General features: G+C 46.3%; 12 protein-coding genes and 1 long non-coding RNA gene across 14 annotated transcripts; 7 read left to right on the top strand and 6 right to left on the bottom strand.

The window, feature by feature from the left end:
* Window positions 1-230: 230 nt before the first annotated feature.
* Window positions 231-1,056, bottom strand: LOC136185126 (uncharacterized). Its single transcript, XR_010669485.1, has 2 exons — window positions 760-1,056; window positions 231-705 (listed from the first exon to the last, which is right to left on the bottom strand). It is a non-coding gene; the product is annotated as an uncharacterized lncRNA (long non-coding RNA).
* On the top strand, window positions 689-2,700 carry LOC136185118 (probable RNA methyltransferase Y17G7B.18). The gene is made up of 5 exons (XM_065972186.1): window positions 689-728; window positions 778-1,880; window positions 1,967-2,185; window positions 2,240-2,354; window positions 2,427-2,700. The coding sequence occupies exons 2-5, from the start codon at window positions 1,077-1,079 to the stop codon at window positions 2,459-2,461; spliced, it is 1,173 nt and encodes a 390-aa protein (XP_065828258.1). The 5' UTR covers window positions 689-728; window positions 778-1,076; the 3' UTR covers window positions 2,462-2,700.
* LOC136185121 (E3 ubiquitin-protein ligase RNF4-like) lies at window positions 2,463-3,981 on the bottom strand. The gene is made up of 6 exons (XM_065972189.1): window positions 3,770-3,981; window positions 3,254-3,504; window positions 3,166-3,205; window positions 3,040-3,112; window positions 2,799-2,883; window positions 2,463-2,745 (listed from the first exon to the last, which is right to left on the bottom strand). The coding sequence occupies exons 1-6, from the start codon at window positions 3,873-3,875 to the stop codon at window positions 2,593-2,595; spliced, it is 708 nt and encodes a 235-aa protein (XP_065828261.1). The 5' UTR covers window positions 3,876-3,981; the 3' UTR covers window positions 2,463-2,592.
* Window positions 3,982-4,678: 697 nt separating this feature from the next.
* Window positions 4,679-8,956, bottom strand: LOC136185114 (exocyst complex component 6B-like). Of its 2 annotated transcripts, XM_065972181.1 has the most exons (31): window positions 8,835-8,956; window positions 8,617-8,782; window positions 8,520-8,567; window positions 8,367-8,457; window positions 8,274-8,319; window positions 8,116-8,178; window positions 7,980-8,061; window positions 7,870-7,929; window positions 7,757-7,819; window positions 7,622-7,696; window positions 7,489-7,572; window positions 7,394-7,440; window positions 7,285-7,338; window positions 7,057-7,123; window positions 6,929-7,000; window positions 6,833-6,882; window positions 6,726-6,773; window positions 6,562-6,667; window positions 6,444-6,500; window positions 6,339-6,391; window positions 6,220-6,284; window positions 6,043-6,169; window positions 5,939-5,993; window positions 5,817-5,889; window positions 5,654-5,763; window positions 5,521-5,601; window positions 5,395-5,458; window positions 5,271-5,344; window positions 5,095-5,210; window positions 4,926-5,047; window positions 4,679-4,875 (listed from the first exon to the last, which is right to left on the bottom strand). In XM_065972181.1, the coding sequence occupies exons 1-31, from the start codon at window positions 8,930-8,932 to the stop codon at window positions 4,865-4,867; spliced, it is 2,328 nt and encodes a 775-aa protein (XP_065828253.1). In that variant the 5' UTR covers window positions 8,933-8,956; the 3' UTR covers window positions 4,679-4,864. The 2 variants fall into 2 exon arrangements, with proteins under 2 accessions (XP_065828253.1, XP_065828252.1); XM_065972180.1 differs by having other exon boundaries at window positions 4,679-5,047.
* Window positions 8,957-8,964: 8 nt separating this feature from the next.
* On the top strand, window positions 8,965-10,304 carry LOC136185120 (CDK2-associated and cullin domain-containing protein 1-like). Its single transcript, XM_065972188.1, has 7 exons — window positions 8,965-9,013; window positions 9,064-9,190; window positions 9,243-9,339; window positions 9,442-9,543; window positions 9,596-9,692; window positions 9,743-9,832; window positions 9,888-10,304. The coding sequence occupies exons 1-7, from the start codon at window positions 8,971-8,973 to the stop codon at window positions 10,196-10,198; spliced, it is 867 nt and encodes a 288-aa protein (XP_065828260.1). The 5' UTR covers window positions 8,965-8,970; the 3' UTR covers window positions 10,199-10,304.
* Window positions 10,305-10,306: 2 nt separating this feature from the next.
* LOC136185125 (large ribosomal subunit protein uL24-like) lies at window positions 10,307-11,019 on the bottom strand. Its single transcript, XM_065972192.1, has 3 exons — window positions 10,781-11,019; window positions 10,561-10,671; window positions 10,307-10,511 (listed from the first exon to the last, which is right to left on the bottom strand). Exons 1-3 carry the CDS (start codon window positions 10,982-10,984, stop codon window positions 10,386-10,388), a joined length of 441 nt encoding a protein of 146 aa, XP_065828264.1. The 5' UTR covers window positions 10,985-11,019; the 3' UTR covers window positions 10,307-10,385.
* A 40-nt stretch (window positions 11,020-11,059) lies between these two features.
* Window positions 11,060-11,998, bottom strand: LOC136185123 (ciliary microtubule-associated protein 3-like). The gene is made up of 6 exons (XM_065972190.1): window positions 11,841-11,998; window positions 11,679-11,777; window positions 11,507-11,620; window positions 11,437-11,450; window positions 11,248-11,386; window positions 11,060-11,192 (listed from the first exon to the last, which is right to left on the bottom strand). Exons 1-6 carry the CDS (start codon window positions 11,979-11,981, stop codon window positions 11,124-11,126), a joined length of 576 nt encoding a protein of 191 aa, XP_065828262.1. The 5' UTR covers window positions 11,982-11,998; the 3' UTR covers window positions 11,060-11,123.
* Window positions 11,999-12,027: 29 nt separating this feature from the next.
* Window positions 12,028-14,414, top strand: LOC136185116 (inactive sodium-dependent neutral amino acid transporter B(0)AT3-like). The gene is made up of 9 exons (XM_065972184.1): window positions 12,028-12,314; window positions 12,376-12,709; window positions 12,766-12,910; window positions 12,977-13,087; window positions 13,139-13,396; window positions 13,446-13,653; window positions 13,707-13,866; window positions 13,920-14,076; window positions 14,129-14,414. Exons 1-9 carry the CDS (start codon window positions 12,071-12,073, stop codon window positions 14,276-14,278), a joined length of 1,767 nt encoding a protein of 588 aa, XP_065828256.1. The 5' UTR covers window positions 12,028-12,070; the 3' UTR covers window positions 14,279-14,414.
* A 10-nt stretch (window positions 14,415-14,424) lies between these two features.
* Window positions 14,425-15,740, top strand: LOC136185124 (ADP-ribosylation factor-like protein 3). Its single transcript, XM_065972191.1, has 8 exons — window positions 14,425-14,467; window positions 14,518-14,661; window positions 14,977-15,037; window positions 15,087-15,142; window positions 15,195-15,245; window positions 15,300-15,398; window positions 15,453-15,539; window positions 15,603-15,740. The coding sequence occupies exons 1-8, from the start codon at window positions 14,465-14,467 to the stop codon at window positions 15,642-15,644; spliced, it is 543 nt and encodes a 180-aa protein (XP_065828263.1). The 5' UTR covers window positions 14,425-14,464; the 3' UTR covers window positions 15,645-15,740.
* LOC136185119 (isocitrate dehydrogenase [NAD] subunit gamma, mitochondrial-like) lies at window positions 15,647-17,616 on the bottom strand. Its single transcript, XM_065972187.1, has 13 exons — window positions 17,539-17,616; window positions 17,434-17,487; window positions 17,288-17,385; window positions 17,195-17,236; window positions 17,061-17,137; window positions 16,865-16,925; window positions 16,756-16,818; window positions 16,633-16,702; window positions 16,452-16,585; window positions 16,294-16,396; window positions 15,993-16,234; window positions 15,879-15,939; window positions 15,647-15,827 (listed from the first exon to the last, which is right to left on the bottom strand). Exons 1-13 carry the CDS (start codon window positions 17,563-17,565, stop codon window positions 15,744-15,746), a joined length of 1,116 nt encoding a protein of 371 aa, XP_065828259.1. The 5' UTR covers window positions 17,566-17,616; the 3' UTR covers window positions 15,647-15,743.
* Window positions 17,606-21,005, top strand: LOC136185113 (condensin complex subunit 3-like). The gene is made up of 11 exons (XM_065972179.1): window positions 17,606-18,780; window positions 18,833-18,958; window positions 19,013-19,235; window positions 19,290-19,397; window positions 19,451-19,570; window positions 19,626-19,823; window positions 19,888-20,226; window positions 20,279-20,404; window positions 20,454-20,676; window positions 20,723-20,801; window positions 20,851-21,005. Exons 1-11 carry the CDS (start codon window positions 17,660-17,662, stop codon window positions 20,936-20,938), a joined length of 2,751 nt encoding a protein of 916 aa, XP_065828251.1. The 5' UTR covers window positions 17,606-17,659; the 3' UTR covers window positions 20,939-21,005.
* On the top strand, window positions 20,973-23,673 carry LOC136185115 (NHL repeat-containing protein 2-like). Its single transcript, XM_065972183.1, has 10 exons — window positions 20,973-21,160; window positions 21,211-21,978; window positions 22,033-22,165; window positions 22,217-22,316; window positions 22,364-22,595; window positions 22,652-22,774; window positions 22,830-23,036; window positions 23,093-23,288; window positions 23,341-23,432; window positions 23,486-23,673. Exons 1-10 carry the CDS (start codon window positions 21,026-21,028, stop codon window positions 23,639-23,641), a joined length of 2,142 nt encoding a protein of 713 aa, XP_065828255.1. The 5' UTR covers window positions 20,973-21,025; the 3' UTR covers window positions 23,642-23,673.
* On the top strand, window positions 23,642-25,929 carry LOC136185117 (solute carrier family 49 member A3-like). Its single transcript, XM_065972185.1, has 10 exons — window positions 23,642-23,867; window positions 23,916-24,074; window positions 24,143-24,344; window positions 24,398-24,483; window positions 24,539-24,676; window positions 24,736-24,852; window positions 24,904-25,056; window positions 25,111-25,271; window positions 25,317-25,654; window positions 25,720-25,929. Exons 1-10 carry the CDS (start codon window positions 23,709-23,711, stop codon window positions 25,728-25,730), a joined length of 1,524 nt encoding a protein of 507 aa, XP_065828257.1. The 5' UTR covers window positions 23,642-23,708; the 3' UTR covers window positions 25,731-25,929.
* Window positions 25,930-26,351: the final 422 nt, after the last annotated feature.

The following is a 26,351-nucleotide window of genomic DNA, read 5'->3' as shown; positions in this document are numbered from 1 at the left end:
TGTAAAAAATTTATTAATAAAAGCTTGAGCAGAATGCTGATGTATTACGAGAAGAAACAATTTTTATCAATCGCATTACTTATGCTGCGGTGGCCCGTATGTCCAGGTAGGGTAAACGGTTTTTCTTTGTTTTTTCTTGAAAAGCCGTTTACCCTACCCGGACATACGGGCATCAGACAAAAATCAATAATGTTTCACTGGTTATCCTCTGCGTTTTGAGTCCAGGTAAATAAGCCAAATAGCAAATTATTTATTTAATAAAAATACAGCTAAAAATAACACTAAAAATAGAACTAAAAATTGACAAAAAATAGAAATAAAATAAAACTAAAAATTGAGAAAATGCCATGCCCTCTTGCGTTTGTAGATAGGCAGTTATAATGAGGTCGTGCCCAGACCCATCAAGCCACGATCGTTTCGACGACGCTCTGCCCTTTCCGTCGTCGATGAGTCGCAGAATGGCGCGTGCGTTTTCCAATCCGAGCACCTTTTCGTTTGTGTAGTACGTTCCGCTTTCCGAGCCCAGGCAGAGAAAGCGGGGAAGTCGGTTTGGGGTTCGCTCTGCCTTGGACTTGGTTCGCCGCGATGGGGTGCTGTTGAGGTGGCGTGGTCGGTGGCGTAGAGAGGTCTGGTCGACCGAGAAGACGTCGCTTTCGCTCTCCGCTGAGAGGTCACTAAAGCGCGTTAGACGGAAGCAGCGATGAACTAAAAGACTAAAAGATTAAAAGGTTTAGTCGTAGTGGGACGTGTTTCCTGTACTTTAGTTTGGCCGTTTAGTACACGGACCTGTGACGTAGTCAGGCGCAGTCACGCGAAGAGGATCGACTTTGCCTTACAGCAGGAAAAATTGAATAAAAACTGGTGGTTTTCGCTTTAAAACGACTTGACAAATGAGACCAGACTCCGTAAAGTCTTCAAATGGCGTTATTGTGGTTTTGTAGGCAATCTCTTTGAGTTAGCAGCTCATGAGATTCCACTTGGATGCTGTGAAGCTGTTGAGCTATCAAACCGACGTCGTTGTTTCTTTCCACAGCTCTTTTCCTCTTTCCACGCCGACGTCTACCGCGCGCTAAGAAATGGCCGATGCGAACGACGCTGATACGCGAAAGCGACGCCGAAAAGCTCGCAAGCGATGGAATTCCGAGTCGGAAGACGCCGGTGCGCCGTCAAAAATCAAAAAATCAAAAGCGAAAGGCTCGCAAGGCAGTCTCGTCTTCCAAATCGGCGGCGACATTACGGATCCACTCAATTTGAAGACGAACGACATACCGGGCGTCGACGACATCGATACGAAGTCGAAAAAGAGCGATCGGGTCGTGGAAAACGTGCCGCCCCTTCAAACCGATCCGCTTCACTTGGAATCGGAGCCGAAACCGATTCTCCAACGCGAGACGAGCACGGGGCATCGTCGACGTCGCAAGCGCATCTCTACGTGCACCCAAGAGCCGCCTCCGCCACCGGCGGAAAAAACTGCAACGAAATCGTCGAAAAATTCGCGATTTCGATACGGGAACTATTCGCGGTACTACGGCTATCGGGGATCGAGTCGCGAACAGGACGAGCGACTCGGTTGCATGAAGAAGGAGTGGTTTGCTGATAAAGATTGCTTGGATATTGGCTGTAATATCGGCCACGTAACGCTGTGCATTGGCCGCGACTTTGAGCCCAAGTCGATTGTCGGCGTGGACATTGATAACTCGTTGATCAGTGTCGCGAAGAAGAACGTGAAACATTATTTGACGTCGATTCGATGCGTCGTGAATGGCGAGGACGTGGAGATTCCCGCGTCGTTGGTGAAATCGTTTGGGCCGTTGGAACGATATCCTCCGGAAATTGGCCAAGACAAAAGTGGATTTCCAGCCAATGTGCGATTTCAAGCTGTAAGTGCTAGAATAGAGACTGTACACCCAATCAATAGGCTTATATTATACGCATACAGTACCTTACTGGCTGTTTTTTCTTGTAGGGAAATTGGGTTCCCAAGACCGACGATGAACTCGAGAAGGTTTCAGCTCAGTATGACGTCATTCTTCTACTGAGCACAACGAAATGGATTCACTTGAATTGGGGCGACTCCGGTATTCAGCGAGCCTTCAAACGCGTCTATCGATCGCTTCGGCCCGGCGGAATATTCATCATGGAACCCCAGTCATTTGATTCGTATAAAAAGAAACGTCAAGTGGCCGTAAGATTCCCTAGTCATAAATAAAGTGATAGTATTTTATATCTGTCTATCTAGCCTGATGTCTATAAGAGTATTCAATTTTTTCCAACTCAGTTTATGGATTACTTGCTGAATGACGTTGGATTCACTAGCTGCCAGAAGCTGCCAACCCCAAAAGTCACGACACCAGGTAAAAAATGAAGATATCAGACTTTGCCGAGAGTTGGGGAAACGTCTATTTTGTAATTCTGTCTCTTTCTAGGATTCAAGCGTCCAATCTACCTGTACACCAAATAACTAACAAGTCGTCTGTCAAGACTGTTGTTAACCCATAGCAAGAAAAACGAGAACATAATCAATCGAATCAATAACAATTTTGAGTCTCTTCTCTCTCCCCTCCCCCCTCTCCGTAATGATCTACAATATAACTAAAGGTACAGTGGATGAAATTGCTTAAGCGTGAGACGCTTGCGACACGTAGGGCACGCCTGCTGCTGTTGAACGGCAGCACGGATACACTTGACACAAAACACATGACCACATATCGTTGAGACAAGCTGCCGCCGTCTGTCAGCTAGAATCTAGCAAAGAAAAGCCGCTAACGCGTTTTCGTTATGATTATATGCGTACGTACCTGTTGAGCGGTGTCGAGACATACGGGACAGGTGATCGTCTTTCTTAGGGCGTTGCTTGAGCCGTCTTTGTCTGGTTTCGTTCGACTATTTTGAGGACCGAGAAGAGACAAGTCAAAAATTCAATATTAGGCTCTTCACACTATCTTTTTAATTAAAGTCCAAGTGTGAAAGGCTACTGTACTAGGGCAACTACGCGTTGTCGTCTAATGTCTATACACGTCAAAAATGCCTCCACCTTACCCTTTTACTTTTGATGCAGACACTTCCACAACTTCTAAATCTTGTACCAGCACAACGTCATCTTCATCTTGATCTACATATACATATAAAAAATCGCGTCGCCACCCGGGTTTTTCATTTCCCGACATTTGCCTCGTCGTTTCTTTCTCTGACTTTCGCCACTAGCCTGAACACGCGTCATCAATGACCATCAATTCCATATTACGCTTATTACCGATGATCCTCCTGCTGAAGGAGGAGGAGGAGGTGCAAGCAGAGACCGGGCGGCCTGTGCCGCTTGATCTCGTAGCTGAACAACGCGCGGATCTTCTGAAAACGTCACCACGTCCTCAGTTGTTGTTGTTGTTGCCGTTGCCGTTGCCGTTGCCGCTGCCGTTGCCGCCGAGGGAACTCGATTTCCAGGCCGTGTTTCAATAACTGCAACTTCGTCGGGATCAATTTGATTATCTTCAGTCAAGTCTATATCTGGTGATACAATGGAATTACGTAGTGAAACCAAGTCCCATTAGAGCATGACGTATCAGTAGTGCAGTAGGAAAACCGTACTTGATACAAAAAGAAAGGATTTTTAGCACGTGATCTCAATTATTAGATACTAAATTTATACTAAATTTAGTGGAGGAGCCCCCTCCCCGTCCCCCGAAGCTTTCGCATTTTCTGTGTCTACCCACGTCTAATCGTTGGCTCCCGCTTACGGGCCAAATGCAATTTCGATTTCGCGTGTTCTTACAGCAAGATGTCGCCGGTGGCGATTCGCTCAAGTCGATAAGCGAAGGCGATCGCGGTTCGTCGTCGTCGCAGAAATCCGTCGTTTCGCTCGACGACGATTCCGTCATTTCTGCTTTTTGAGTCGTCGAATCGAACCTGTCTACAGTCACCTTCGGCGCATGTAAGGGAAGCTAGCCTTCCGATGAATGGCTTTCAGATGGAGAAGAAACTGCGCATGATCAATCGAATTAGACAAATAACAGGACGTACTGTACACGTCAGTTGTTAGGCAAATGAGGATTTAGGTTAGAAAGCTAACATAGCCAAGGCATAGAGAGTGGCATAGAGTGCCGATTGACTCATCATCGTAGACATGCTGAAGTGACGTCAGAAATCCCTATTGAAAACCCGGATGTTCGCTCCATGGAGACTTATTACGACGACGACTCCTACGACTTCGCAATCGATAGCAGAAGGACGCCGTCGCGTCGTCGTCCGTACAGCTCGTTGAAGCAGCCGTCCCCCGAAGAGCGCCAACGCGCGCGCGCCGTGCTCGACGATTTTCTCGGGTGGCACGAGAAATACGAGCGCGAGCACGAAATAATCGAGAGAGCGGAGCTCCAAGAGGTGGAGAGGCGTCGATGCGAGGAAGCGACGCAACGGGCGCGAGAACGGCTCGAAGAAGCACGCCAGCGGCGAGTCGGCGGAAAGAGCGCCGCCGTTGCTATGACGCCAAGCGCCGAAGATGTCGACGTCTTCAAAGCGAAAATCTACAGCGTATACGATTCGTACATCTGTAGCTACGATGAGCACGTGATATTTATAGATTCTCGCTGAAATGAAAGTTGAAAATTTTCACGCGACTAGAACGCAAATTATTGATGCGGCGTCACGTGAGGACAACCATCCAACGAAAGACGACGTTGGTTTTCCGCACCGAGATAGCTTTCAAAAGCCGCCTTCATGTTGCCTTTGTGGCAGTGCCAAGCATCGATCTTATCAGTGCTCAAGCAAAGACAAAATGTTCTTGTGGTGACATGACTCAATTGGCTTGTCATATTAAAGTTTGGTGTTACGATTTCAATCTAAGCTCTATTTTGTTTTTTTGCGTTGAGTTTTACTCCAATTCTATGATTAATAATAATAATTGCATCCTTATTACACTGGTGGCGGCGAACTTTCGCGTGGCGTTCCGGCGAGCTCGTGCAGACGCCGAATGATCGTTTCCAGGAGACGACGTCGGTCTCGCTCTCCCTTCTTAAAGGGAAAGAAACCCTTCTTTTGATCGCTGTCTTTGAACCTAGCGAGGAAGGACGTTAGAGGAGATACAGGAGGGGAATTAAATACTTCTCCAATACGGCGGCCACCGTTTGGGGACGTACGCGTTGATACTTAGGTCGGCTGTGGGATCGATATTCCGCCACGTAGGCAGACCAATCCATGGATACGAATAGGTCAACCAACTTTGCAATATGTTTCGTCAGTACGAGCATCGAGGATCATTCGTTCGTTCGCTCGCTCACCTGTCGCACTTCCTCGAATGCAGGCGCAAGCATTTCTGGCTTGAGAGACGGCGTTGGTTGCGAACTGGCGAAGTCTAAAAAGAGTACATAGAGAGAGGGGATTTCTGCTCAGTATTAGTACAACTTTCGCAAACTGTCACGTCGAGGCTGAAGCTTTTGATTCCGTTCATATTAATCTTTGTTCCTTCCTAGAAAGAGGCAAAGTCTCTCGATCTCGACGTTTCCCTGCAACTTTCTTGGTTCCACACACCTCAGAGCTTTCGAGAAACTGAACCAGACGCTTTCCAATGTATTTACAAGCATCCATGCAACAGGTACAGGCAGCATGTTCCTGGACCAAAGGAGACTAATGAATTCTCGAGAAACAGATATTTCACCCTTACAGGAAGCGCTGGAAATATTGACTGAAATGTCGACTTCAAAAACGTCATCATGTCAATGATATAGCTGCTAGGTCGCGACGACATTGCACTCGGAGTCCACCGATAATCGGCTGACAATCACAGACTAAGAGACCCTCCTCGATTAATTAAAAAATGAATTTACCCAAATCGAAGAGCTCGTTGAGTTGGCCTCTGAGTTGACCCATTAGAGCGGACTCTGCGTCACGTCTTGCATCCTAAATTCCTTCTGTATTGAGCGTGCTATTAGGACAAATTGCTCTCTACTTTAAATATTGACGCTCCGTAGAGTCTGGCTGCATGCAATTGGTCGAGATTCGTTCTACGTCAAAGCCAAGTCAAACTAGCCAAAGACTATAGCTGCATCTAACCCTGTTTTAGTCGAAATGTATTGTTCCCAGTGAGGACAGGCTTTCTCCAAGTGAGTCATGTTTAGAATAACTTGAATGAGTTGAGGAAGACGAAGTGTCGATTGATTTATCATAGCAGAAAGTCGACCTTAGACAACCAATTTCTATATTATACCAGTTACTAGGTGCCCAATTCACCGTTCAGAATTTTCGTAAGTAAAAGATTGACCGACTTTCGTATCATACCGTCAATATCTGTTTGACTGAAGCGAAAATCGCCTTTATTTTTTCTAGCACCTAAGTTCGCGCGTAATCACCTAAGATTTAGATTTTCTGCGTAGCTAGCACTTTCATCAATAAATTCCTTAACCTAGAAACGTACAAGCGTGCAAATCTCATCTCAAGCGAGCTAAAGCGACTACCTGAAGAAACACTCGAGGCACAAAACCAGAGTAGGGAAAAGACCTCGGAAACGGCGACTAGAGTTCGTGGAATTCAAGAAAGCGTGACGAGTGCTGCCTAAACCTATCTCGAGCTCACCTTATGAAGAACAACGTCCTGATGCGGAAACTTTTTCAGGTGAGCGTCGTACTCTTCCTGCGATTGCACGGTCATCGGCGTGTAGTCGTCTGTCTTGAAAATGTCACTTTTGGAGAGAAAGAAATGCAGGGAAAGGTATTTTTGAGTGGAGTACATGTATGTACGTAAAAATGTAAGCCCAGCTTCGCATTAGCATTTCATTGTAAAGATCTCTGCACATAACACATATATAGAGCCCCTTCTCGCAAAAAATTTTTTTTTCTCAGTGTACCTGATTTTTAAAAGCAGGTCATACATTTGAGCCACGTTAAAGCCATAATCCTAGAGAAAAGATATTGCACACCGAAGTTTCATTTCCCCGTCCCACCTGCATGCAACGGTTGAACCAAACAATCAACTCCTTAACGTGACGCAAAAGGATGGCCTCTTGACTGTGCACCTATCCATTGAACCAGTACAGTAAAACACTGCAAGGGAATCCTATACTCCTCCTACCTGATGAAGGTCAAGCACAGCTGATATCTTACTGTAGGCAAACTCCCATCGATCATCAAGAAACGATCTACAAAGTCCCACATTAGAGTAATAAGCCAACCAAAAAGCACTACGTTGACTTCTGAGCACCCTACTACGTATAATACATTACGTTACAGGTTGGCCATCTCTATATTTATCAGCTTAGGATCAGAACTTTACGAGTTATGACCATTACAGAGTACCTACCTCAGAACAAGGCCCTCTGTAGTGTGCAAAACCTGGTCCTCGATAACGAAAAACCTGGTAAAACAGTCTCACGTTTAGCCCATAACTCGGTGCATCAAATGTCAGCTACCCAGCTATCTGATAAAAGTATGATTGGTATGCTTTAATGGTGTAATCCTGTCAACGAAATAATTTTAAGAACGTTATTGAGCCAGATTTACGCACGGCATTTCCACTTCGTTCTAATACCAGCCTAGCCTGCTCCTTTCTCTGCTGCCTATAATACTCACTAAAGCTCTCACGTTCACCCTGTAAGAGTCGCTCAAATCCGCTGTCAAAAAAACACGGACTCCCTCACCAAGACAGTATAGATGTGAAGGCATCGATACACTGGAGAAAAATCAACAATATCCTGAGCACTCTTGTCCAAATCCTATGTAAGAAAACAAAACAAAGTAAATTAAAGATAGAAAGATTGATCTCAAAATGAGACTTCTGTTGTGAAGTTCTCCAGATGAAATTCCTTTGGCAATCGAATATTGCTTCTCTGTCTCGTCTAAACAACTCAGATACATTTTTTGACGAAGCTCGGCGAATTTTGCATACTTGTTCCATAGCAAGCTTTCCAATCAGCTCAGCTTTGTCACGAGCAATTTCAAGGAAGTCCTATATACACACAGGTAAGGTCAAATCCCTAAAGACATTCTTCAAACTACCGTTAGTTCAGCTCTAGATGCAGCCTTAATGCTTTCTCTCAACTGAGGAATCCGAGTATGCATCAGTTTAGCAAAGCTATACCTGGAGAGAAAAGCTCTCAAGAAAAAGTGGAGGACTTCCCATCTATGATCATACTGAGACACGCGCGGCAGAAGAGTGTGCTCCAGTTGTTCGAGACTCTTGAGAGCTGGATAATACCTAGACGAAAACTTCCGGTAAACTATAAACATCAACATACATATGATTCTATCTATTGAATCTGATTGGACTGTGCCCAAAATTTATCAATCTACCGTTTATTTTTCATTTGTTCTCGCAATTTGCTGTACTGATCTAGCACTAAAAGCAAAGATCACTGAAAAATCCTTCTCCTTTCTTTACAGTACCAGGGAGACAGGACATAAGAGCTTCGGTTGTTTGAGCCAGATTTCTCTGGATCGTTCTCAAGGAAATCAGCTCATCGCCTTTTTGAGTCAACTAACCAAATCGTCATTACCCCCGACCTCCGTTGTCAATTTTTAATTAAATTAGAATTTTACCTGTTTTCCAGAACGTTCCAAATCGAACTGAGCCTCCTGTATTTTGACCTGAAAAAAATCGTAGACATAGGCCTTTTTCAATCGCTCTTTTCTTTGCCTTGAGATTTCTCGCGTCGGCTCGAACTTTGAGCAATTCGTTCACCGAATCGATGAATCCTTGATAGTGGTGATTGCACATGCGTTCGATGTCCCTCTCGTGGCCCTTGATGCGGCCGTCGAGACGTGCCATGAAGTCCTCCTGCTGTCCCGTCTCGTAGACGGACCTGCGATCGACCAAAGATCGCTTTTCTGCGCGTTCTACGTAGCCGAAGGAACCTCAGCGTGGGTCCCAGGTGATCTTCATTCGATTCCAGTTCCGATAGGAGATGATCGTGCTGCGAGGAAATGACAGAAAGGCCTTCATTCTGTTCCATTGCTTGCTAAAGGCGAGTCGATTTCCCGGATGTCATCGATGGCCTCGCACGAAAAACCCTACCAGTGCTGTCTCACTGCAGGTCAAATGCGCTCTAGGAGCCACGGACGACTTACTAAGACTTTTTTGTAGCTGAAGACTTGTCACTGGAAGAATATCGTGGCGCGTATTGGCCGAAATTAGAAAAAATGGTGGCCGTTATATTGTCGCGACCGAATTCGCCCGAAGGATGCTCGATTTCGTACGAAGAGATGTACACGTAATGTCAAACGCAGGCTCTGGTCTTTCTCGTTGCCGAAATAACTCACTAGAACCGTGTACAAATGCGTTTGCCATCATTATTCGGAATTGCTTTACGAGAATCTGATCGAATGCATTCGGGGATACCTAATCGAAGTCTCGAGCGCAGTAAGAAATGAGCATATTTCAAAAAGATAATTTTAAAAAATTTCGAATACGCTAAAAATTGTGTCTGAAATTATTGATTTTTTAGTTGATTGATTTTTTTAGATCAGGCCCGACGCTCTCGAAGAATCTCTTCTGGTTCTTTTGAACTTCTTCAGTCAATATAATCAATCTATTTCGTCGATTGTAGCCGTTTTTCAGTACATGGTAGTCATGGAAAAGATCCTCCGCGCAAAGGATCATAAGAGATCTTGTTTAGAATCGTTACTATGTCTCTCAACGATATCAGAAAGATTTGAAAGACATTCTTTTGGAGTTAATGAGGAAGAACATCATAGAGCAGCCTCACATTACTGGTATATATAGAGATATTGACTACCCACACGAGATATTGACTTTTGTGTAGCACTACTGCACACTGCTATATCAACGGATTTGTGCGTAAAGCCAGACATCCTCATGGCAGTCACTCAAAGCCTACAAAAACTTGATCCCGGTGAGACCGTCATTAGTCTATGTCTCATCATAGACAACTAACTTTCCTTTTGCAGATTTTCAGTCTCACTTTCCCAGTTTGTATGCCCGTTTTGTTCCCAGTACTCAGCCCACGTCCAAGCCATGGAAGCTGGACGAGTATCAACGCGAAGAGAAGGCAATGCAGCAGATCCTGATCGAGTCCGGCGAATTCTCCCAACTGGAAAATCCGCGAAAGCGGGAAGCAGAAGAAAATATTGAGCTGGTTCCCAACCCAAGAAGAACTGGCCAGCCTATAAGCAAAAGCCAAGACGGCGGACTAATACTAAGGCTGGCAGAGAATCCAGGAGGTGACGACGAAGAGGAAATGATTACAGAAACAGCTTAAGGATACGCTATTTTTCAATTCTGCATTGCTAATACAATATAGACTTAAGACTGGGACTAATTAGGTTGCAATTCTGAATAGAAGCTCACTTCTATTTGAGGCATCATCTCTCGTTTTACATCTTTATTTTTCAGAAGGAACGAATTGTAAAACTCCTCACACACAACCACGTCACACGCTAATCGTTCTATGTCTCCATAGCGACTTCTTCTTCCGTGTGCTTTCCCTTTCCCTTCTCTTGACGCTTGAGCCTGTTCTTACGATCCAGAATCGATTTTCTGTCTCGCGTCATTTTGAGCTTTGTGATTTCGACCTGGAAGAAACAGTATTTAGCAGATCACGAGATTCGTTGTTCTATTTACCTTCGATGGGTGAATTCCGATGCTGACCGACGCTCCGTTCGCCTTCTCGCGTTGAATCCGCTCGATGTGTACAACCCACTTCTTTCGGTATACTTGGATTATTTTTCCGGCCTAGGAACGATGCGAAAATAGCGCGACGCCTCAAATAGCGCGACGCCTCAAAAGGGGCCCCCCAACCCGATATCGCCCATTCGCGACTTCTCTAAACCTTCTCGAGTACCTGAGATGCCTTGTGGTGGCCGCGCGTTACAACGACTTCGTCGTCTTTTCGCACGGGAAGCGAGCGAACGTTGTACTTTTGGCGCAGTTCTTTCGACAGAGGGGCGCTCATGATCTTTCTGCGTACGTTCGACGGTGCGGTAAAGTGAAGCTTGCGACACTTTCGCCGGGAAGACGTCGCTTTTCTCTTGAACTTAGCTGCCATGCTGCTAGAAGAATACGGGGAACGGGTACACGTGCGCGAGTCTTGTGAGAGACGCGCACGCTATAAAATTGCAAATTTCCTAATCAGTAAGATTTATTTGCACTTACACCGCCAAGCTTTGTAATTTAAAGAACTAACCCTATTTCCAGTAAAGACTAAGATATGCTTCTCTACTCAACTGCTTCCTCTTTTCCTTGTCTGTTGCTAACTACAGATGTACGCACATATAAGTATATCATGAAACTTTGAGTAGTAAGCTCTACCTTGCTTTGTCTTGTTTGCATTGATGACGATGCATCCTCAACCACATCGCTCTTCCATTTTAAAACCTGTGGCCCTCCAAAAGAGCCCTGAAGCTCAATCTTTCGGTGCCTAGTAACGTCATGATCATACGTTCCAGGTCTAGAGATCACAAAAAATACAACAATAAATCTATGACTGAAGGAAGGTACCCTGGCAATAGCGCCTAGAATAAATACATTTAGATAGAGAAAAGTCATTCAATATGCATCATATATTGACTTGTTCTTTATCTTCTGTAAATCTCTGTGAACCCACGCCAAATGGTCTTGAACCCGGTTCTTCAACTTGGATGCACGGAGGATGTTCATACGATCCGGGTCCCGGAGTATTCAGCTAAAAATAATTCCAACGTCATTTTTTTGACGACCGGATCTTTTGTCTCGGTCCTTGCCATTTTTTTAGGCTTTAGTCTCGGAGCCGTTCTGGCTCCAAGCGTGTATCCCTTTTTGCTTTCGACGTGCTTTTCGATTTTGTACACAAATCCGCTGACCTACGAACATTGTTATTGTCAGCGAACTGTATCGACTGTCAACGCAAATCACGGATAAATCACCTCGTGATTATCGTAGCTTCCCGGAGCCAACTGAGGATCTCCCTTTAGCCTGTTCTCGTTTCCCATACGATTTGGTGGCACTTTTGTTGGAAATAGCTCACGATCGAGCGTGGAACCAAACGCAACACCGCGACTGTCCATGACACCAGTTGCTAAGAGTGTTGCTAAGCGATATATTCCGCCAGCGACGCGCGCTAGCCGATCCTGGCGAACAAAGAACTCGGCCGAGAATGATCGACGAAGACATCTCCGGCGTCGAGCTCCAGTCGTATACGACTGCCACGTCCGGCAGCGATACAAACGATTCGGAAAACGAATGGAAAAGCTTGAATTCGAACGAAGTCGCCAACAAATCGACGCCGAAGCGCGCGACGTGGGACAACAAAGTCCAATTTCTTCTCTCCCAAATCGGATTCGCAGTGGGAACGGGAAACGTGTGGAGATTTCCCTACTTGTGCGAAAAGTACGGCGGAGGTAAGAGATCGCGATCGCGATCACGCCAAGATCTCAGTACTAGTGGACGAATAATGCGCAGGCGCCTTTCTCATTCCCTACTTCACCATGCTCATCATCGAGGGAATTCCTCTCTACTATCTCGAAATGAGCATCGGTTATCAAACGGGACGCGGTCCGACTGGAACGTGGTTTCGTACTGCGCCCGTATTGGGTGGCATTGGAATTGCGGAGCTCATTCTCTGCTTTATTGTCAGTCTCTACTACGTCGTCACGATGGTGTGGAGTTTCTTCTATATGTTCAATTCATTTCACGCGACTCTTCCCTGGTCGAAGTGCGACTATGCGGCCGATTTGCAAGCGGCGTTCAATGCGAGTCGTAATCTCACCGACGTATGTCGAAACGACTCTGCTCAGTACGAAAAGAATTCATATATATATTTTTTCTCTATTATCTGGGGTATGCTATAAGGTTCTATTGGTATAATCGGGCTGTCAGGGCGTCGTCGAGTATAAGCGAGCCCGGCGAAATGGATTGGCGATTTTCTCTCATTCTTCTGCTCTCGTGGGGAATAGTGTACCTGTGTGTGATCAAGGGTATAAAGTCGTCAGGAAAAGTGAGTCGGCTTGCTCGAATAAGTCGCGTCACTAACATCTTTTTTTTTCCCTTCCCCTTGTCTAAGGTTCTTTACTTTTCCGCCATCTTTCCCTACGTCATTTTATTTTCCATGCTATTTCGCGGCGTCACGTTGGAAGGAGCCGGCGACGGACTGGCACTGCTATTCACTCCCAACGTATAAGAAAAAAGAAGTGAAGTCACGTTGGTACTCGAATGTTTCTCCTAGTGGAAGTTGCTCTATGATCCTCACGTGTGGCTCGTTGCCGCCGCTCAGATATACTACTCCACCGGATTGGCCTTTGGTAGTCTCATCATGTTTGCTAGCTACTACGATCCACCGGACAAGACGAAGGGACGCGTCAATTTGTTTCGAGACACGCTTACCGTCGTTCTTACGAACTGCGCGACTTCTCTATTGGCTGCCATAACGGTGTTCTCTATATTGGGGTACAAATCGAGGCAGACTCAGCTGCATCCTTCTGAGGTAATGCTGTGCTCCTCTATTTTAAATTTCTCTTGATTTTTTTTGAAAGATTGCAAGTGGTCCTGCTTTGGCTTTCATTCTCTTCTCCGACGCGCTGAGTCTTATGCCTGGAGCGCCGTTTTGGTCTGTCATCTTTTTTCTTATGCTCATTTTTCTCGCTTTGGATAGTCAATTTGCTACGATTGAAACCGTGATAACGGATGCCTTTGACGCGCTGGGAGGTAAATATTCGTGGTGCAAAAAACCAGTGATATCGGGTGAGTTTTCGTAACTGTGTACGCGTGCGAAAACGAATTCTGCTTTCTCTAAGGTTCTATTTGCCTCGCCGGTCTTCTTCTTGGTCTTATATTTTGCACGCAGTCCGGCTACTACACATTTCAACTTTTTGATACGTTTTCTGCCAATTGGTCACTGGTTCTTGTGGGATTTTTAGAATTTGTCGCTGTTTCTTGGGTCTACGGTGTAGACAGGTTAGTCCAACGGTATTTTCTTATTTCGTTTCGTTGCTATTTTGGAGGTGTAGGTTTGCTCAAGGAATTTCGAAAGCCGAGGGCAAGTACCCTCGTCGCATATGGCTAATCATGTGGAAATACATATCTCCTTTATCCGTTGCTCTTTTGCTTATTGGCAGTTTGATAATGCTCGCTTTTCAACCCATCACCTATACCGCCTACGAGAACGTGAGTCAGAGAAGACGTCGTTGGGCTGTTGGTACAATCGTTTGTCGTGTAGTTTGAAAAGAAGGACGATGCAGAGTTTCCTGGATGGGCTCTCTTTTGCGGAGCTTTTCTGACTCTCATCTCGATAGCACCGGTGGCTATCGTTGCTATTCGGCACTTTGTCAGAAGGTCAAAGTCTTTCAGTCCCGCGGATGCTAACTAATGTTATTCTACCGCCAAATCAATGTGTTGTATTGTTGACTATTCAATGAAATGTTCAGCTTAAATATGCGCTTTTCTCTCCGTTATTTATCTGTAGATTATTTGTTTGTTTTTTTATTTTGATCTGAGACAACGCGCGCTATCCACACTGACGAAGACTCGCGAGCGCTATAGCTCGGTCGAAGAGATGGTATACTAAGACGCGTGCGTTTTTCTACTTCTATTTCCTGCTTGTCGAAGGGCCTTTTGGATTATCTGCGCAAGTTGAGAGGTCAAAAGAAGGGCGAGCTGCGCATTCTCTTTCTCGGTCTCGACAACGCCGGAAAGACGACGATTCTAAAGTCGATCGCCGACGAGGACATCACGCGCATAACGCCAACGCAGGTCGGAGAGCTGCGGCCCACTCGAAACCCCTGTTGCCAGGCAGTTGGGCCAACAAACCCCCTAGAGCGCCAGCGACGATCGACGGCTCGATCAATTGGCCCTAAGTAGACGCGGAAATGTCCGTTAGACGCAAGGTGTTTTCGAAGTGTGCGAAGAGAGGGAGGGACGGACAAGGAAGCGCGTATTTGTAAACGCTCTTATTCGTTTCCGAGGAAATGACCTAAACCCCGTACTCTGTATCTGCATGTGGGTTCTCAACGTTCATAGCATCGTTTTTCGGCGGGTTTGTGTAGTCCAGATGTTTTTCGTTCGTAGGGATTCAACATCAAGTCCGTTGTGTCCGGTGGCTTCAAGTTGAACGTTTGGGACATAGGAGGTACTGGGGTGTCTTTGCTCGCGAGTGTATCATAATCCAGCGTCTCCAGGTCAGAGAAAGATTCGTCCTTATTGGAGAAATTACTATGATAATACCGATGTTCTGGTAAAGGCGATTGACGGACGCGTAAGGAATCAGCCCTTTTCTCTTCCTCTAGGTCTACGTGGTTGACAGTTCAGATAAGAAACGATTTGAAGAGACTGGAGTGGTAAAGATTTGCGTGTTACTTTTTATCTGTGTTGTCAGTCTACTTGATATGCAGGAGTTTTCAGAACTTCTAGACGAGGAGAAGTTGGAGAAAGTACCCGTTTTAGTTTTTGCCAACAAGCAGGACTTGCTTAGCTCTGCGCCTGCCAGTGAAGTAAGCCGTATGGCTCAATAGTTCAAAGTCATTTAGAGATTTATCCCATAAAAGGTGGCTGAAGGACTTGGGCTTCCTTCTCTTAGGAATAGAGTATGGCAGATTCAGCCTTGCTCAGCTGTAACAGGAGAAGGAATCAAGGTGAGAACGAGTTCTAAAAAAACGTCCGAATCTAAGAGATCTTTTTTATAACTCCCTGCACAGGACGGCATGGATTGGGTTTTGAAGAACGTGAGTAAAAAGTAAGATCAGACTAATGCAACTAGTCGTGCCATTATTACACCGCTAACATTGTGTGCATACAACGCACCTCTAAGAATCATATTAGTCCGTTGCACATGAGCTCTATGCTGTTGTCTCTATTTCCTTGACAACAGCCTGAACGTACTCCCCTGTAGTTGCATTCCCTCCCATATCAGCAGTCTTGACCTTAGAGAGAAAACAATTCCACAGACCCCCATACGAATACTAAAGTAGCACCTCTCCCTTTGCTATGACTGCTTTCACACTAGCCGCAATTAGCGAACCATGCGGGGTCAGCCTAGTGATAGAAATTCAAACACCCTCCCCTCTTTCCTTTCGTCAAGCGCGCACCCCAGATGGTCCAGCATGTCTGCAGCTGCCAATAGCATTCCCGTTGGATTCGCCTTGTTCTGTCCGGCAATGTCGCCCGCTTTGTGTCGTGCTCCCTGTTCGAAAATCGCGTGCTGGTGACCCAGGTTTTTGCCCGATACGACGCCCGCTCCGCCGACCAGCCCAACGCACAGATTCCCCACGATGTTTCCGTAGAGATTTGGCATTACCATGACGTCAAACTGATGCGGATTGCTGACCAACTGCAAAGAGAGGCTAATTAATTAAATAAAGCGTCTCCCTCTCACAGGCTACACCGTGCCTGCATGCAAGTGTTATCGACGATCATGTTATTGAATTCGATTTTGGGGTAGAGGGCTGCAATGCGTTCGCAGCAGTCGAGAAACATTCCATCAGCTAGTTTCCTGGGGAGGAGAGAAACCGCAGGGGTAGTTTAAACGCGCGGTATCTTATGGGTACATTATATTGGCCTTGTGTATGGCTGTCACTTTTTTCCGACCGTGACGCGTTGCATAGTCAAAAGCGAATTTGGCAATTCGCTCCGACTTGTTGCGAGTGACAATTTTGAGGCTTTCGACCACTCCCGGAACGCTCTGTGAAGCATTGGCATAGTCGCCGAAAGAATCAATATTTATATTACCTCATGCTCTAGTCCGCTGTATTCTCCCTCAGTATTCTCGCGTATGACGATAATATCCACGTCAGAGTGCCTTAGTGAAAAGGATTTTCTCATAGAAAGCAACAACTGTAGTATTCTCCATACCTGGCTTTGATTCCTGGTAAGGTCTGGCAGTGAACGACGTTTGCAAATAAGTCCAAATCAACCCTACTCTTCGTATTCGTATAACAAAGCGTTTGAGATATATTATGACCTCATGTGGACGTTCAGTGATCTGGAATCAGGGGGCCCCTCTAATGGCGTGGACAAAACACCTGAGAAGACAGTTACAAAGTCATTGTATTATACATGAACAATTAAGTCTAAGTAAAACGAATTTACATACATAGGTTCTTCTATCTCTATGTACAGTGTATGTGATCTCCTATTGTAGTTAGAAAGGAGCGCACCTTTTAATGCTACCCCGTTTCTTCGGACTGATGTAACTGCCTGACTGAGAACGGCTGGATCGCGACTGATTGCTCCGCTAGAATTTTTAGTTATACTGTATTTGGTGAGTTTGAATTGAGGATTTCATCTATGCCTAATTATGAGGTCTTCAAAATCGACTGGAACGCTGGCCTTTCTAGTTTTGATTTTATGAAACTTTTCGTCAATGAAATCAGGATTCTGTCACCTGAAGACTTCTTTTACGGATGCAGCCAATTCGGGTCCGATTCCGTCGCCTGGGATTAGAGTTACCGTGTGCCTGCCACCGTAGCTAGCGTACGATGGCTGAAGAAGAAGAGGTAAGAGCTTGCTTCGCGAGAAATGAAAATTTACGCTGCTTGTGCTCCAAGATCTGGTCTGTATGCGCGGCAGAGCGGAGAAGATGGTCTATAAAACCTATGTTTTAAACGAAATCTATGTAAAAGTCTTTTAGCTGACTTTTATGTGACTTCGAAGAAAAGCCATCGCTTTGTTGGTGTACGGGAAACGTCAGCTACGTCACACTCTTTGGTGCATGCGCAGATTAAAGAGGAAAGTTTGAACTCGCGTATCTCAAGAAATGAACAAGATTATCGCCATTTTTGACGAAGCTCAACGCAGCCATCAACTTCACAAGAAGCTTCATCAAAATTTGAATGTGCTGGTGTCAAAAGGACACGTGAAAACGACTGAAGAACTCTACGACGCCGTGTTTAGCTGTTTTCGGCACGTACTGCTCGTCTTTGAAAAAGAACCGGCCGTCGAGCGCATCATCGACTTCGTCGTCTCGTTCGCAGCGACGAAACGCGACAGTGGCGACGATTTCGATGGTCACGCCTACCTCCTACGTCACCTCGTCCCTCTTCACGACGCGGCAAATAAAGCGGTTCGCTATCGGGTCTGTCAAATCGCCGCAAAAATTCTCAAAGCGTGCGACGCCGAATCGGTTCTCGACGACGATCTTTGGGACGCAATTCAAACGAGCATGACTTCGCGCGCTCGCGACAAAATCCCGGCCATCCGAGCGCAGGCGGCTAACGCGCTCGAACGCCTCCAAGACCCCGCGAACTCCGACTGTCCCGTCGTCGCTCTTCTCAGTCATCTCGCCGAATGCGACTCGTCCCCGGACGTTCGCAAGACAGCGCTCGAATGCCTCGCCATTCAATCGATCGAAACGAAAGCGCTCGCGATCGGACGCACGCGCGACGTGAAAGAAACGGTTCGACGCGCCGCGTACGCCGTCCTCGGCGATCAAATACCGAACATTCGCCAATACACGATCGCGGAACGCGTCGAATTGCTTCGAAACGGTCTCGCCGATCCGATCGAAGCGATTCGCGTCGCCTGTCGACAGCGATTGCTCGCGCGCTGGCTCGCGAGCGTCGACGCGTCCGTTTGCGAGCTTCTCGTGCGCTTGGACGTCGAAAGTCTCGAAGAGAACGTCGTCGAGACGATTCTGCGAAGTGTTTTCGACGAGACGGCGACGCCCGTTTCGAAATTGGTCGACGATTTCGCGTCGAGTGGGATTGTGGAGAGAATCGAGGGAGGCGCCTGTCGTGTCGTTGTCGAGCCGACTCAGTTGGCTAGCGAGAGAGCGTTGTATTGGAGGTGTTTGTGTCAGTATTTGAAGGACAAAGGCGAAGTCGATCTTCTTGATTCTGTGCTGCCGGAAGCTTCTGTTACTTGTGCTTTTATTGAGAGGTTATATATGGAATAGGAGTGTAGAAAATACGTCACTCGTCTCTATTCTTAGGTTTGCTGCTGAGAACGTCACAAGTGAAGTAGTCAGAGCTCCAGAATTGGCCCTGTCTGTGGAATTCGTTTTGCAGCAGCTCCTAAAGATTACTCGCATGTTCGACTCGTCTGATGAAGTGGGAAAGTGAGAAAAAATGATCTACGTAACGTCTTTTTTTTTTCAACTCGTTTTTCCTAGAGTGAAATTAAAGGAACTCGTCTGTCTGCTTCTATCAAATCAGGAGCTTCCTCTGGCTGTGATTCCTACTGCCACGAAGTGTCTCGTCGATGTCTGCGAAAATGAGATGAAAAGCCTGGAAATGGCTCTTAGTATCATTAGCGAAATACACAGTCCTTTGGACGACAGTGAACCCGGCTCTCAGAACCCCGATTTTTGTACCACCATGAGCCAGCCAACAAAGGTACCAAAACTATCTCTTTCCTTGATAAAAGTACACCATTTGTCTTTGCAAAAGGACGATCCCGTGTCACTGTTAAGATGTCTGACTCTGTGCTGTGAAATCTTAAAACAACTTAATCACATTCCATTCACAGCCAGCCTTCAAGCTCTGTGCGACTTCCTAGTGAGTACACAAACGTTGATAGGATTACTGTGGAGCACGCCTGTCTGATCAAGGTTCTTCCTGCCTTTCAAAATGAAGAGGAAGTGATTCGAACGCAGGCTATAACAGCGCTTGGCCTTCTGGCTCTCCTCAGCCCACAGTTGGCTCAACGACACATTGTGCTCTTTCTGCAGGTAGATATACGCAGAGAGAAAGGACTTCGTTTGGCTTCAGTTCTTTCTTCTCTAGGCGGCTCAAGTGGACGGAAACTGCGCGAGAATCGCCGCCATTTGCGTCATCTTCGATCTTTTTCTTGTTTATGGTATGGATCACTTTCATGGTAACGAGGAAGAGAACGAGGAGGAGGAGTCTGGTGAAAATGAAGACGAGGCGACAGATCCGTCTCTGCTAATCCTCAATCTTCTATCTGATTTTCTTGACGATGAAGTGAGTATTATAAAAAATGCACACAATTCACACTCTCTACGTTTCTTTCTTTATTTCCTTATAGAATTCTGATCTTCGTTCTATCACGGCTGAGGGCATTGCCAAACTTTTGCTATCGGGCCGTCTTTGCAGCGCAAAGTTTCTTTCGCATCTTCTCCTCCTCTGGTACAATCCAATGAGCGGCGATTTGCCTCAGATGAGACGTTGCCTTGGAGAATTTTTTCCTCTTTTCGCCTTCAAATCGTTGGAAAACCAACAAGCAATTGCCGACATATTCGTTCCAACATTACGCATTCTTCTTGACGCCCCACCCACGTCTCCGCTGACTGCAGTCAACGTGGCAAACGTCTCCGAGTTCATGGTTCATTTGATTAACCCAAACTTTCTCAAAGACGGAAAGACAGTGAGTTGAATTGAAAGAGTATACTTGATAGGCGTGTGATGGTCCCTGTTAGATCAATGAGTCAGTTCATTTGGATTTGGCTGTAAAGCTCTGTCAATTGACTCTGGATCATTCGGAGCGAAATGGAAAGTTTTGGTGTCGCTGTTTGAATCTGCTTGACGTCCCAAAAACTGAAGAGGTAAGAGGAGAGACTGCTTTAATAAATAGGATTGGATTTTGATTTAAAGGCTTTGGAAGTCTTGTGTGGCTTGATTGACGAAATGACGGAGATAGTACAGGATAAAATGTGTCTAAAGTGGATAGCAAAGTTCAAGACGTCACTGCTTGGCACAGCAGCAGTTTCTCATACTGGCACCCTTGCAAAAGGGGCCGATCCTGGGGAGAGAAGCGAAGGAGATGACGCTTCAACTGACGGCTGTAACGTGCGAAAGAAAAAGCCAAGAAATAAAGGTAAACGTAAGAGGCATTTGTTAGTCCTTCTGTTAACGTTTTTTAGGCATACCTCAAACACCTGCCACTCGTCCAACTCAGTACAAGAAATCCAGCAAGAATTCAAAAACTTTGATGATGAAAAAGTAAACTTTTATTTGGTTATAGAGGAAAGTGTAATTGTATTTTTGTTAGAAAATCTGACTTATCGCGACCATTGATCTCGTCGGACCTCTCAGATCAGTCTTCTGAGATTGAATGGGACGAGTCATCAGATATCTGATGGATAGTAAAGTAATCAGTATTTTCGTTGTAGCATATACGTAGTCAAAAATATGTGCATTACGGACTGACGTAACTTTTCTGTACGATGCTTGGACGGCAGAAGATCCGGAGCCACCTTCTCGACTCTCGCCTGTCTTCGGATGAGTTAACGGATGATCAAAAAGACGAAGAAGTCCGTCGCTTTTTAGAGCAATGCGAAAGCGACCCAGAAGAGGATCGAGTGAGAAAAAAAAACCCACACACTCCTTTTCTCAACGCACGCATCCCCAGGTCTCGTTTTCGGGCTTTCCGGAAAACCTCCAGTGGTTCAACTGCCCGAACGAGCAAGGCCTTCGATTCGAAACCGATCTCCAAGGCAAGCTCCTCGTACTCGACTTCTTCACCTACTGCTGCATCAATTGCCTGCACGTACTCCCCGATCTTCGCGCGCTCGAGTCGAAATTCTCTCCCGCCGACGGTCTCGTCGTCGTCGGCGTTCACTCGGCGAAATTCGACAATGAAAAAGACTCGGCGAACATACTCAAAGCGATTCTACGCTACGACATCGCGCACGCAGTCGCCAACGACTCGCAAGCGCTTCTCTGGCATCGACTCGACATCTCCTGCTGGCCGACGCTCCTCGTCGTGTCTCCCGACGGCGGTCGCGTGCTGCACGCGTTCGTCGGCGAAGGCCATCGCGACGATCTCCTACGATTCGTTCGCGTCGCTTTGAGTTTCTACGAAGCGCGACTGAATAAGTCGTCGATTTCGTTGGCTCTGGCTCGCGATCGACTTCGAGACTCGTCGATTTTGAAGTTTCCCGGAAAAATTTGCGCCGACCGGTCCGGCGAGACTCTCTTCGTGTCCGATAGCGGTCATCATCGCGTCGTCGCCGTCGATCGAGACAGCGGCGTCGTTTTGTTCGAGGTGGGAAGCGGAGTCGCTGGTCTCCAAGACGGCGATTTTAAGACGGCGCGATTTTGCGCGCCTCAAGGATTGGCGTGGAGCGAGGACGGGCGTCTGTTTGTCGCTGATACGGAAAATCACGCTATTCGGAAGGTGTTGATTCTGAAACTCAAAGGGGTTTCTCTAAGTGAGTTAATTATCTTTTAGATTGATTTGACTGCGCGGAAAGTGGTCACTGTTCTTGGGACTGGTGTTCAAGGAAATGACTTGGAGGGTGGAAAGGTTGGCGCGGATCAGGCGATAAGTTCCCCTTGGGATGTTTGCATCGGAGATCTGCCAGGTAGAATGTCTGATTTCTTTGACTTGGTGAGCACTGTTTGATTTTTTCAAGGGAGCCCCCAAGGCAAAGGAGATGGTCTCTTTATTGCAATGGCAGGAACTCATCAGATCTGGGTCTATTTTCTCTCAGATGGACCGTGGCTAAAGAAGAGGTGAGACTAAGGATATAGCCGTTACTTGGGTCTTAGATTTTTCTCAGCTCCCATCACGCTGGTGTGTCACTTCGCTTTGCCGGCAACGGCGCGGAAGCGAATAAGAACAATTCCTATCCGCACAAAGCGTCATTTGCTCAACCTTCAGGCATAACGAAAGCGCCTGCGGATCCACATCACTGTCTGTACATTGCAGACAGCGAAAGCAGCTCGGTGCGATCCGTTTCTCTCAAAGATGGAAGTACAAAGGGAATAGTGGGCGGTGCAGTCGACCCACAGGTAAACGTGTAGCTCTGAATGCTATGAGACCTTCTGATAGACTTCTTTTTATAAAGGACCTGTTCAGCTTTGGTGACGTCGACGGTAAGGGAAATGGAGCCAAATTGCAGCATCCACTGGCTGTGACCTGGAATGAAAGTGATGGTTTTCTTTACGCGGCTGATTCTTATAATCACAAAGTCAGCTTATTGATGCTATTACGTGCTCACAGCTCTCAAAAGCCTTTTCTTTCAGATTAAACGTATTGATCCTCTGAAGAGGCTTTGCTCGACGTTGACTGGCTCGGGCCGTGCTGGAAATGCCGTTGGTACGTTTGAGGAGGCGCAGTTTTCCGAGCCAGGCGGTCTTTGCACTTCTCCCGATGGTTTGCTACTGTACGTTGCCGATACAAACAATCACGCAATCAAGGTGGTAAATTTGAAAGAGAAGACAGTGGAGGAAGTGAGAGACACGTTCTGCACAATTTGATATCATCTTTTTCGTTCTGTGCAATTTAGTTGTTGTTGGTGAAAGCGCCCGAGACTTACCAGTCTACTGACTATAGTCGACTTACAGCCGAATCAACGGAGGTTGTCGTACAGGAGTCTTGGGTGCTAAATAAGAAGGGAGGAAAGAGAGTTTCTGTGCACGTGAAGATGCCTGACGGCTGTCATTTTACCGAAGGGGCAACCAGTCGATGGCAGATCATTAATGGTGAGGGTAGTAGGTGTTTTGAATTTAACAGCAACACTAGACTTGCTTCTAGGAGACAAAAGATTATTTCCTGTCTCTGGGACTGTGGGTCCAGAAGAAAAATCAGAATTTGTTATTGAAGCGGAGGCAAATTTTTCCTTTCAGGTTTCTAGAAAAGCGTGCCTTGTTTTGTTACAAATCTTAAGTTCACTGTTCAGGTTGAAGGAGTCGTCTACTACTGCGAACAATCAGGCAAATGTCATCTTCACGAGTTTCTATACGAAATACCAGTGACCTATTCCGACGATATAGCTGATCAAGATCACAAACTCGTGATAAATTGCCCAATGGTAAAATCGAAATTGTACTTTTGAAGACAGGCAATCCGGGCCCTTGAAGTGTGGAATCCGGAGAGTGTAGAGTTCGCTTTTCGCTTCGATTATGAGATCTAGCAGTGACGGCGAAGCGCGGCCTCTCGTGGTGAACGTGGAGGACGAGCCGCAAGAGAGGGCGAGGTCTCCTTCGGGGATCTACAAAACCTACAAGAGCCGATGGATCATTCTCGGCATTCTCGCGCTTCTCAACGTCTCAAACGCCATGGTAACACGCTAGCAATACGACTCTGGATCTGCCTCGATCTCTTCGCAGAATTGGCTATCGTTCGCTCCCGTGGCGAACGCGGCGAAGGAGTATTACCGCGTCGGCGAATTTCCTATAACAGCTTTATCGCTCGTTTTCTTCATACTATCCATTCCCATCGGATTCTTCGGATCGTGGCTGCTCGACGTCTACGACCTGCGAGTGGGCGTAAGATTTCTTCTCGAAATTGCGAACTTGTGGGTGTAGATTCGCTCCTTTTCCTCCTTTTCCTTCAGATTTGGGTGGGTGCGTGGTTGAATGCAATTGGAGCCATTGTGCGTTATCTAAGCCGCTTCGGTCGATCTTATCCAATCGTAATTGTCGGCCAAGTCCTGTGCGCCGCCGCCCAACCTTTCATCCTATTCGCTCCAACGAAACTCGCCTCTTTTTGGTTTCCCGATGATCAGCGGGCCCTCGCCACAATGCTATCCACAATGGGTACGAAAGAGGAAAATGCGATGATGCCATAATGTTTATTATGTTTCCTGCAGCTAATCCTTTGGGGGTTGGAATTGCCAACTTGGCGTCTCCCGCCATTGTCACCAAAGCAGCTTTAACCGAAAGTTTCGAAAGAATGGTATCCATACCATCTCTCCTAAGTGCAACGTCATCACATCTGATCTTTCTCTCAGCTGTGGATCTACGCAGTGCCGGCATGCGCCGGCGCTCTTCTGACGTCCTTATGCGTGTGGAAATCGCGTCCTCCGACGCCGCCTTCCTTCTCGGCCGGCGAAGGCAGTCAGAACAATTTTTGGTCTGGTTTGAAAAAGGTGACAGGAGAAAGTGTCGTCGCTCTCCTGCCTATATATATCATCACCTCTTAATCTAGGTCTACAAATTTAAATCGTATCTAATACTGATGCTGAGCTGGTCTATCGGCGTTGGGCTCTTCAATGCATTTCAAACGTTTCTTGAGCAGATGCTTTGTATTCGTGGATATACCGATGTACTATCGCTTCTTAGAATAGTATTCAAGGAGATTATATTGCCCTTTTAGTCGTTCTCTGGGCTTTGTGGCGCTCTGTTGATATTTGGAGGCATTCCCGGTGCCATTGCAACGGCAGTTTTTGTCGATCGCACTCGTCGCTTCGGCGAGACGCTGAAGGTCGTCTTTGTCTTCGCTGTTATTTGTCAGTTTTGGTTTGTGGGCGTAAGTAGAAAGGCCTAACTAATTCGTCTATGACTCCCTGGTGTCTTCGTCTAGGTTATGAGACTGGAAGACGAGAAGGCATTGATTGCCGCTTCTCTCTCAACGTTTGGCTTCTTTGCGTTAGCTCTCATGCCTGTGTGGCTTGAGCTAGGCGTCGAATGCACGTATCCTGATCTGTCTGAGGCAACCAGCTCAGGATTGTTATGGATTGCTGGGTAAAGCATTCATTATCATTTATTATATCAACGGTTCTTTTTTAGTCAGATTATGGGGATCGTTTTTGTTGGCTTGGCGTTAATTCCCGGTCTTACGACTAAGATCGAGTTGTCTATTCCGAATCAATGCAATGTCAATACGAAAAACAGTTCGTCGCCACTTGTAAACGGAACGTACAATCACTATGGCAATCACACGTACAATCACTATGGCAATCAAACCGTTTCCGATTTGACCAATTTTGGATGGTGTACATGTGGCATTTCCTTGGCAATTTGCTTCATAATGATTGCCTTTTTCTGGCCGACCTATCGGCGGTTGGAAGCAGAGACGAAAGCCAAAGCTGAGGCGTCCGCTACGTCTGGTAGCGAAGAAATCACAAGTTAGTTGCTTGAGTTCTTTCTCAGAGATGCTTTCACTTGAGTATTTTTTATATCGATGTTTCAGCGGAATGTTAAGTCTTTTGTTTGTCGTTGCTTACGGATATTTAGCAAGAATGATGATTGCCACTTTTAGTCTTATAGTGCCGAGTAGCTGACTTTCTTGCAGTCTAAAGAACATCGGTGGTAATTTTTATTGCAAACAGTATGTCATCTTTCAGTTCGTTTTGTTGAATCATTTATTTAAATTTACAGGCTGACAGGAGCCATCAAACCATCTTGTGAGCCGACCACCGCAGTTGTACGGGTGGCAAACGCAGTTTGCGAGCCCGTATAACGGCGAGGGAGGCTCTCTCAAACGTGATCCCAAGGCCGGAAGTGTCTGTATGTATGTCTGTTCGAGACGCTGTATTGTGACGTCACATAAGAAAAACCCTTACTTTGTAAAGCGCATGCGCTAAATGGGACCCAAAACGGTGACCCGAAAAAGGCGATTTACGGCGCGAATAAAGCGTTTTTTCTTTCATAAACAGAAAAAATGCTTAGAAACATTCGTTTCCAATTGATCTGTGCTATTTTCCGTGTTATAAATGCGCTGAGAAGCCGAAACGACAGTTTTGATTGTCACGCTCTGACGTCACAATCAAAAGTATCCATGTACAGTATGTGGTATGTGGGTGGGTATGTACGTACGGGTAA

The sequence above is a fragment of the Oscarella lobularis genome, chromosome 3, assembly GCF_947507565.1.
Source record: "Oscarella lobularis chromosome 3, ooOscLobu1.1, whole genome shotgun sequence".
NCBI lineage: Eukaryota > Metazoa > Porifera > Homoscleromorpha > Homosclerophorida > Oscarellidae > Oscarella > Oscarella lobularis.
This window is presented reverse-complemented; position numbering and strand designations above follow the sequence as displayed.